Source organism: Sebastes umbrosus, chromosome 1, assembly GCF_015220745.1.
Source record: "Sebastes umbrosus isolate fSebUmb1 chromosome 1, fSebUmb1.pri, whole genome shotgun sequence".
Classification (NCBI taxonomy): domain Eukaryota; kingdom Metazoa; phylum Chordata; class Actinopteri; order Perciformes; family Sebastidae; genus Sebastes; species Sebastes umbrosus.
In genome coordinates, this window is record NC_051269.1 from 36,674,367 (window position 1) to 36,684,716 (window position 10,350).

The 10,350-nt window shown below is 43.6% G+C and overlaps 2 protein-coding genes across 5 annotated transcripts in view; one reads left to right on the forward strand and one right to left on the reverse strand.

Moving 5' to 3' along the window:
* LOC119492355 (inositol hexakisphosphate kinase 2-like) overlaps positions 1-10,350 on the forward strand; it is a 1,011,171-nt gene that overhangs the window by 239,678 nt on the left and 761,143 nt on the right. The window lies entirely within an intron of this gene.
* The window catches only part of LOC119491845 (ataxin-1-like), a 45,667-nt gene that overhangs the window by 3,134 nt on the left and 32,183 nt on the right, over positions 1-10,350 (reverse strand). For 2 of the 4 annotated variants that reach the window (XM_037776131.1, XM_037776204.1), the window contains 2 exons: positions 5,692-5,806; positions 1,482-2,659 (listed from right to left, as the gene is read on the reverse strand). In XM_037776131.1, coding sequence (XP_037632059.1) covers positions 1,482-2,531 — 1,050 coding nt within the window. In that variant the 5' untranslated portion in view covers positions 2,532-2,659; positions 5,692-5,806. Of the gene's footprint in view, positions 1-1,481; positions 2,660-5,687; positions 5,921-10,350 lie in introns of those variants that run through there. The other 2 variants (XM_037776361.1, XM_037776278.1) reach the window with 2 other exon arrangements.

The window sequence follows — 10,350 nt, forward strand, 5'->3', positions numbered from 1 at the left end:
ATCCAAATTTATAAATCCAATTTAATCCAATCATCTTTTCTTCTAATAAAACAAAATATGACGTGTGCTTACATAAGCTAGTACCGACCAATTTCAACCAATAATATCGTGACATCTATCCATCAATCAATCTGCAACTTTTAGCAACAAGGGAGGTGTTTGTGTGGCGCCACACTCCTCTGTAGCTCCGTATCGAGCTAAACTCTAAGCCCGCCCACTTTTTAACGGTCCAATCAAATGCGAATGATTGATTTAAATCTCTCTTGTAACTGTACACCGCTCAAATATTCAGTTTCACTGGGGAGTACGTCACAGTACAGAAGCTAAAGGCGCTCTAACCTCCGTTTCACTGGGCCTTTAACACCGATAACCCTGACATATAACTGAAAGGTTGATATAATTTTACAACATGCCGAACACAACGTTAGGTTAAAGGTCCTGCCATAATGAAATTAAATGTCAATAGTTATTTGGGTAATTACCAGCTGCGTCAGCGTGTGTTTAGTATTGTTTTCACTTTGTGAGTCTGTATGTGTGTCATCGTGTCATCCTGGAGACACCGACTGTAGCGGGGAACTACCACAGAAGTAGGGCTGCAACGATACATTTCTCAAATCGATATATCAATTTGAATTATCAACAATCCAAAATCATCGATGCAAAGTAAAAATATCAATACATATCATTTTTAAGATATGCCTTTATTTTGAAATTCACATTTCATTTTACATTTCTTTTTAGTAAAAAGAAAAGATTGTTTAAATGTCTGGAAGAGCTCAGTAATAAAACTGTCAAATCATATTTTAGTTGCTTTTTGTGAGGTGATATAAATGTAACTGATTGTGTTGAATGGGCTTATGATATCGTCTCATATCGATGGCAGGCCTCAGGAATTGAACCAAATTGAAATTGTTTCGTGTCAGACTTTGTCATATCAACAAATATGACATCATTGTCCAAAGAATCAATATAATATCGTACTGTGATGAAACTGGTGATTTACAGCCCTACACAGAGGTGGTTTTGAGTACTTTGCCAGGTGTTTATGTATCTGTCTGTGGACAGATTTTGTCAACACGAAGGCGTCACAAACGTACAAGAAGCAGTCACAAAACTTTACAGGTGTGTAGTTGACTGGGGGCACCAGTGTCAGAAAGTATGCAAACAATTGGGATCTACTACTTCGTCATAAAATTGCACCTTGAACTTTGACCCTCTTGCTCATAGATCCGCTGCACAGAGGATTGTGGGTCAGAATAGCCAGAAAAGCATGCTGGCTTGCATACTGCAAAACGCGACCGGATGCAGTAGAAACATCTTGGTATTTAACTTTCTGGTATTTAAATTTCAAATGTCAAAGATTGTACAGCATCTCCCATCTGACCTGAATGCAACATTTGGAAGACATACCACGTAAGAAAAGGAATGCATGTGAAGGGTCTGTTGTGAATAGTGAATACTACAAATTGATTTTCTCTTACCTGGGACTGCTGGTCGTGAAGCAGGATGAGGAGTCGCGAGATCGTGGAGGAGGAGGATGCTGAAGGTGAGATGTTCTGCACCGTGCAGCAGCTCAGGCGCAGGTCTGGACAGGCCTGTGATCCCAGCAGGAAGTCCTCCGTCTGCAGGTGTTCCACCCTCCTCAGCCGCCCGTCTCTGAGCTCGATCAGAGAGCCGGCCACGAAGTGAGGGAGCAGCCAGGGGAAACGGTTCGGAGAGGAAGAGGAGGAAGAAGAAGAAGAGGCCTGCCCAGAGGAGGGGAGAGCAGAAGATCTTGATGCGTCCTCCTTCGTGGAGGTGTTGCTTGAGATTTCGTCGGAGGAAACTCTTATGAAGGAAGCGGGATGTTTGGCAACCTTTGCTGATTTGTGCGACGCATCGTATTGCAGGTCCTCGTGTGGAGAGTGAGGTAGGCATGTGCTCAGTGATGGAGGACTTTTTTCAACCCTGGGAAAAAACTCAACTTTTCTGTCTCTTCTCCTCACATATGGCCCTTTATTCCTCCCGTTGCTCTGCCTCTCTGCGATAAAACTCTTGTCCCTTAATGTCTTGAGCTGCTCCCAGCCATACCCTCCACCCACCCTTTGGAAACCCTCCGTAACCAGGGAAACGGGGCTGAACCTGGAAGGGTGGTGCGGGTGGCCCAGGTGGAGCGCAGGTGTGCCAGACAAGTGGTGCTGATAGTGGTGAGAAAAGGCCCATCCGGGGTGCAGGGGGTTGAACTCTCTCCACTCCGCCCAGCCATGATGATCCCTGAACGCAGAGAGGTCGTGAGGTTTGGACCTGGTGGATGAGTGAGTCTGCATCCAGGGCTGGTACAGCGCAGGAACCCGTCTCGGAACGGGCTGGAAAGGGCCCGTGTGCTTCGTCTTAAATTCCCCATGGCTCTTGTAAGGGTAGGGCGCCTTGAATGTCGCAGCATCACACTGCTGCTGCTGCGGCGGCGGCGGTGAGCTCGGCCTTTGGTCCCTCTTTTTGAGCGGGAGTCTGTCCCGGTCTGGGACTAGAGCCGGGTCCGCCGTGAAGCTCATTGGCTCACGCTGCCTGTCACTCGCGCTTGCACTTCATGCCCTCCTGCAGAAGCTGAGGAGGTGTTGCGATCACAGACTCCAGTCTCTTGGCAAGCGTTGCGGATAGTTAGGTCCAAGGTCGTCACGATCTGAAAAAGTAGAAGAAACAAATATCACTGCACTTAATATCCTCGCAAACAAGGCGTCACGCCGGAGAAAATCATTACTCTACTCAGACTCTCTTTCTTTGTCACTTTGTCTCTCTCTTCAGAAATGTCTTGATAAATGAAAGAACTTTCCTCCTCCCGTCTGAATGCGCCACCTGGTGAGATCATTGCCTGCAAATATCCCTTTGACACAACAACAATACCCTCACAATCAGCGTGAAAGAAGGCTTTCCAACCACCAGTTGCTGTACTGAAGGGGCTCAGTTTGATGGACATTTACCAACTCCTTCGTAAAAAAAAAAAAAAAAAAGTTACTATGGTTACAATGTACTGTACTGCACAGTGTGGCTGTGATGCGTAGTGAGAACAATGCAAAGTAAAACGTTGGGGGTGTAAAGTTAGAAGTTACATTTTATCATAAGGTTAATATTATTGTTTAAAGCAGCAGTAGGCAGAATATTTTTGGCCTCATTGGGCAAAAATTCCATAATAACCTTTCAGCATATTGTAATTCAAGTGTTCTGAGAGAAAACTAGACTTCTGCACCTCCTCATGGCTCTGCTTTCAGGCTTTAAAAAATATAGCTTGTGATGGGAGACTTTGGCCAATCACAGGTCATTTCAGAGAGAGAGAGCATTCCTATTGGTTGTTCATTCAACGGAGGCATCTGTCAGTCACTCGTGAACTCCAATCAAATGGTCAAACTAGGCAGCGCTGATCAAATATGAATCAATATTCTGTTACTGTAATGCCTATTTCTCACCTCAAATGTTTTCAATAACATCTTGTAGTGTACTGTTTAGCTGTAAAATTAGAAAGTTTGCTCCGGCTGGTGGGCGGTGCTTGGTATTTCCTCAACTGATCTCAACATGGCTGCTGTGTCACAAACTTTCTCATTTTACAGCTAAACAGTACACTACAAGATGTTTCTGAAAACATTTGAGGCGAGAAATAGACATTACAGTAACAGAATATTGATTCATATTTGATCAGCGCTGCCTAGTTTGACCGTTAGATCGGAGTTCACGAGTGATTGACAGCTGCTCATAAACTCATAGGGAGATAAATCACTCTGATTGGCGGTTCAGCTAGAACCAATCAGTACACGAGAAGAGAAACGGACGTGAGGAAAGAAACCCAACGAGTACAGTCAAGAGGAAAAACACAGAATGCTCTTCTCATTTTTCATCTTGATCTAATCGCATCATTCCAATATACGGATATTTTTACAACGACATCTGGAATGAAGCTAAGTGGTGAGTGAGAGTGGTGTGAAAATGGTCGACAAACGCTGCTTTGTTTCATGTAAGTATCATAACAACGGCTTGAATATCTCCACAGGCCTCGGTCTTCCGGTTTCCCGTTTTGAATGACGAATACAGACTACCGCCACCTGCTGGTGTGGAGAGTTATTTCATCTCACGAAGGCGCAGAACGTGAGTGGTAGCTGGCCGTTGGATGTAGTCTTTGTGGTGTGTTCGAGTGCAACTTTTTGACAAAGGCGACGTGAGGCGACTCAACAGTCGGCCTTCATCACTGCTATTTCTTTGATGTCAAGTTGGTGTGTACTCAGCTTTATGAGCACTAGAGGACACCGGAGGACATAGAGGCACATGATTTTTTTCAGATTACCTGTCTCATGCACTACTGTCAGGATATAATGAGTGTTTTATAAAAATATCTTTGAAATCATTAAATCATATTTGCTCCATTTCTACCGTCTGCAGCTTTAATCAAGTTCTCACGGTGACATTTTCCACTACAAAACAAAGGAAAGTGTGTGTATTCAGTGTGCCGGATGTTAAACCCTGCATCTTTCTCATGGGACCGATCGCCAACACCTCAAGCTAGTGAAACCCCCATCATCCTCCTTACATGCATGCACAATAATGAGTCAGTTCACTGAGGGGGGCTAAATATAAGCACCTTGTGGCCACACACACACAACAGTTTCTCACCTATTCAAAGACTGTGCAGACACAAAGTGATGCGGGGTAGTAAAGAGCATTGCAGGACTTTTTACAGCCTGTCAATGCAAAGCTCATCTCAATGCCCTGCATTATGTCATCATCATAGCTGAGCAACGCCGCTGAATGGACCTCTTTCACTCTGCCCGACAGGCATGTCTCTGATATGAGCGGGTGCTTTATTATGTGTGTGTGTGTGGGATCAGACAACACCCTCACACTGGCTTTCCTGTGCGAGCACTCAGCAGTATACCATGACACATACACAAGATAAGTATTTGTCAGCTAAATGCCTGCAGTGAAAATGTAAATTCATTCAAAAAAGCTTCGAGGTGTGGGCTGCCTACTCTGCAGACACACAGGTACGATCAGATTAGGGCTGCAACTAACAGTTTTCATCGTCGATTAATCTGTTGATTATTGTCTCGATTAATTATTTGGTTTATAAAATGTCAGAAAAGGGGTTTCCCAAAGCCCAAGATGACGTCCTCAAATGTTTTGTTTTGTCCACAAATCGAAGATATTCAGTGTACAGTCATAGAGGAGTGAAGAAACCACAAAAAAATCACATTTAAGAAGCTGGAATCAGAGATTTCTTTCTTAAAAAATGACTCAAACAGATTATCAAAACAGTTAGCAATTCATTTAATAGTTGACAACCAACCGATTAACCGTTGCAGCTCTAGATCAGATCATGACCCAAACAGGCCAACGCTGTGATGTCACCCAGACTGAATAACCTTATGAGGTGATCAGGTATTACCGCAGGTCGCTAATCCATGGAAATGAAATGTTTACACAGCGGTGTTTGGTGCCATCATGAGAGTGTTAATCTGGCCCTGAGGGACGGGATTATTTGCATATAGTGACTTGATGTTTCTATCTATGGAGCTGTAGCGCGACACAACCAAATATAACCACAAAAGAGTTCCTTAAACGTGCATTCAGAGTGAAAAACTAATGCATGTATCACAACTCTCTTGGTGGATTTACAGACAGGAACATGCTACATAAATCAGAGAAGCTTCATGTTGGAGACTTACTTACATGTTCCTCCATCCATCCATCCATGCGTGCGTCTCTCTGTGCGACCCATCTTCACAAAACGCGTCCATCCATGTTCACAGACTCACACCTGTCTGGCTCGTGTCCTCCTCCCCGGCTGCAGGTGAAAAAGGCAAAACAGAGCAGAATGATGAAGCAACCAGACTCAACAGACTGTCTATCAGACACGCTCTCCTCCCTTTCTCTCCTCCTCCTCCTCTCCTCTCTCTCTCTCTCTCTCTCTCTCTCTCTCTCCCCTCCTACTCGCTTTTACATTTTACACTCCCACTCTACTCAGTCAGTCAGTCCTGTTAACCTTTCTCAGACAGATTTGATGTCCCTCCCTCTCTTACTTTCTTTTTCTCTCTGACATCTGAACTTGTCCACCCTGTGTTTGCTGCCGAGTAGCACTCTCAGCCTCTCTCCCATTCGCAATCACTCTCCTCTTCCCCTCTCCATATTCCACACACTCTCTCCTTCACTCTCCGTTGTTGGGTGTATAATTAGAAATGAGACTGCTGTGCAACTCCTCAGCTGATGGTAGGCGTATGACTGCCTGATGGCTTTGGCGCTTTGCCTGGCGGAGTGAGGGCGGGTAAACCGTTGCTTTAGACTATAGCGTGGACGCACACAAGCTTTAAAAAAAAAAAAAAGAAAAAAAAAAGGAGATTGCAAAACAGAAATGTTGCCATCACGTCTGCAATCTGAGAGCAAATAGCTTTCACTTGCTGTCAGGACCGGCTTAAAGCTGAAGTAGGCGAGACTGGAGCATATATAATTAAAAAAAGTTATTTTTCTAAAATGGTCACTACATTCTGACAGTAGTACATGAAACAGGTAATCTGAAAAAAATCATGTGCCTCTGTGTCCTCTGGTGCTCCTAACGGCATCTGCAAAATTTCACAGACCGGAGGAAAACAAGCAGTAAGAGCTGATCTGAGGTCTGCTATCTATGAGAACCGGCTCTCAATCACTCGCAAACTTCGACCAAACGGTCAAACTAGGCAGCGCTGATCAAATATGAATCAATATTATGTTACGTTAATGCCTATTTCTCTCCTCAAATGTTTTCAGAGTCATCTTGTAGTGCATGGTTTAGCTGTAAAATGAGAAAGTTTGTGACGCGGCCGCCATTGTGAAATCTGTTGAAATCTGGTCACATGACCGGAGCACAGCCAATAGGAATGCTCTCTCATGAAATGAACTGTGATTGGTCAAAGATTTTTTAAAGCCTGAAAACAGAGCCATGAGGAGGTGCAGAAGTCTAGTTATCTCTCAGAACACTTGAATTACAATATGCTGGAAGGTAATTATGGGATTTTTGCCCAATGATTGCAAAAATATACTGCCAAAAAAAGAAAAAAAAATGTTGGTGTCCTTTCTCATTTTCTGCACTGAGGTAACAAAAGAACTAGTAAAGAAAGAAAGAAAGAAACTGCAGCAAGGACTCAGCCCCGGCACATGGGCGCCTGCTCCACCAGAGGCCTGTACTACGAGTTCAACATACCCGGGGTACCTTCTCGCTATCTGGCTTAACTAACCCTAACAACCGCGATCCCGCTAAGCGGTCCTACGACGCTGGTTATTAACTCGGTAAATCAACTCAGGGTTTCTCAATCTGGCTGAGCACGTTTACATAAAAAGGGGCGGTGTGTGCAGCGTGTGACCAATCACAAACATGGACAATTCTACTGTCAGCAGGGCGGCACGTTTTACAAAGGAAAAGCAAACTATAATAGACAAATATGAAGGAGTTAAACACATAATTCAGGCTAATTTTAACACAATTGAAGCAGCCAAATGCAGTAAGGACAGCTGGCAAAAGAAGAAATTGCCGACGTGTGAATGCATAAATTAACAGATTTATTAATTTAACGGGATACTCAAAAGTCAGATATAGTCGTCTAGACGGGGCAGTGATATAAAAAGCTTTCATAATATAATAGATGAGTAGATTACACTTCATTATGACCTTCGACAACAATGTGGCGGGTATGACTATTTCCGCCTTCTTTCAGCTGCGTCCTCGACTCCGGCGGTGTGAAAGGGACTTGAGCGCAAGTAAAGAAATAAATATAAAAAGCACCCAAAGCATACAGCCAGCTGTCCTTCCAGCATTTGTCAGTTTAAACTGTCTTGTTTTTAGTCTGGATTATGATTTAAACTTCTTCTTGTTTGTGTAATATTATCATGCGATCTGCGTACAGATCTTTAATCGGTCAGTAGGCGGTGCTTTCATATGAGTTGATCTCTTATCTGGAACATAACCTGTTCTGCAGCAAGTTAGGTGTTCAGCATAAGTTACCATGGAGATCTACCCCAGTAAGAAGTGATCCACCTTCGTAAGACTGAAAACCCAGGGTTAACCCTGAAGTTACCTCGCTTACTCCAAATCCCGCTTCGTAGTACCGGCCTCAGGTGAGCCACCTACAAAGAAATACACTTTTCACCCCTGTAACTCTCCTTCTCACCCTTCTTCATCTGCCTGGCCGAACTTATTTGTTAATAAAAGTGTAAATTGTAGTGAAACTGACTAAACACTTTTAAGCCAACAATATCAAGGACCAATTGTTTATGTATTATAATAAATAAAGTCATGAAAATAAAAATAATGGGTTGATTAAAGCCGACAGTGCGGGACACACCGTAAAAACTAAGCCGATAGACGCTCACCGACGGCCCCGAACTGTCCGACGGACGGCCTTCGGCTTGGTGTGTCTGGGCCTTAACCGTAGAGCGGCTGCACGACCTTGGGCACCAAAAAGGCTAGATCCAGCCCTGCTTGTTGCTAATTCTTCCGGATGTTTTTTTTCTCACCGCGGTGGGAAGACTAATACCGTGTCATCCTGAATGAGCGAGATGCCAAGCCCCACGAATGCTTTGAAATGGCCAGTAATTGCTTTTGAGCAAAGTGTTCAAAAGGTCAACGTAAAGCAGCACTGAAGCCAACTTTCTGCAGAAAAAAGAAGGCTTTTCATGGTTGTGCAGACAACATAAACCATGACCCACCCCCCTCACTCACGCCCGCTCGCTTTCTATACGTTTCTCCTCACTTTCTTCTTGCTTGCTTTCTTTCTCGCCTCCCTCTTTCATCTCATTTTAAAAACACAAGCAAGAGGACTTGGCTTTTGCTTCCTGCAGCGCAGCAGCCCAGTTCTCAGCTATTGATTCTGCAAGGCCTCAGCAGGTGAACCCCCAGTCATGAGGAAGCCCACGCATAATCTAGTTTGAGGTAGAGAGGATTTCTCACTTTGAGTCACATCATGCTTCCTCTGCCCACTCTCTCTCTCTCTCTCTCTCTCTCTGTTTTATCTCTGTCTTTATTGTCACACACACACACGCTGGAGAAAGTTCACAGCATGCTACGATGCAGCATCGCAGTCTTCGCCACATCTGGCATATTTAGGCTAAACCACCACAACCACTGACATTTACCAAGAGTGTGTTTTTATTGATAGAAATCGCCAGTCACTCCCACCACTTCCCAACTGCCACATCACAGCCTGTGTTTTGATGCTTCACTTTTTCAGCTTGGCACGAACGCCGAGTTAAAGTTTCCGTGCTTTGTGCACATAAGCATTTATGAAGGTTTGTTATTGATTTGTTGCCTCATGTGAAGAACTATGTACTGTGTTTTTTGTTAAGTATTCTATGTGCGCATCTATGTTCCGATTCTCACACACAGATTCTTGCAATGACTCACGGCAGAATCTTTTTCCTGCCTGCAACTGAGGCAGGCACGCTTCTTTTAAAGCCTCTTTCAAACGTCGATGCAGTGTTTTGGAAAAAGGCAATGATGTAATGGTGCTTTGTGAAGCCTCTGCATGCAAACATTGTGTAATCAGCATGTCCAGCTTAGAGGGACTGGAAATGTCCTCTGTTGTCCACTAGATGGTGTCTAGGACACACAGATTATCAGATGTTATAATGAGGTCTGAGTTCATTCTCATAGAAGTAATCTACTTATTCTCACCATTTGGAAATGATGTTTTGAGGAAATATGAGGATTTTGAGGAAAGTTTTCTACTGCCAAAATTGAGTTTTGTTTGGTTGTTTTGAGTATCTTATTGATTTATTAGAGAGTTAATGTGAGTAAATGAGGGGAGAGAGAGATGGGGAATGACCTTCTTATCAGTGGGCAACCTCTGGTTCTGAGAAGTGAAGCCAAAACAGAAGTTTCTTAAACTTACATTCTTTCTAATAGCCAGCAGGGGGCGACTCCTCTGGTTGCAAAAATGGTCTAAAAAAAACAAAACTGTCATGGCCCATTTTCAAAGGGGTCTCTTGACCTTTGACCTCAAGATATGTGAATGAAAATGGGTTCTATGGGTACCCACGAGTCTCCCCTTTACAGACATGCCCACTTTATGATAATCACATGCAGTTTTGGGGCAAGTCATAGTCAAGTCAGCACACTGACACACTGACAGCTGTTGTTGCCTGTTGGGCTGCAGTTTGCCATGTCATGATTGAGCATATTTTCTTTATGTTAAATGCAGTACCTGTGAGGGTTTCTGGACAATATTTGTCATTGTTTTGTGTTGTTAATTGATTTCCAATAATAAATATATACATACATTTACATAAAGCAGCATATTTGCCCACTTCCATATTGATAAGAGTATTAAATACTTGACAAATCTCCCTTTACGGTACATTTTG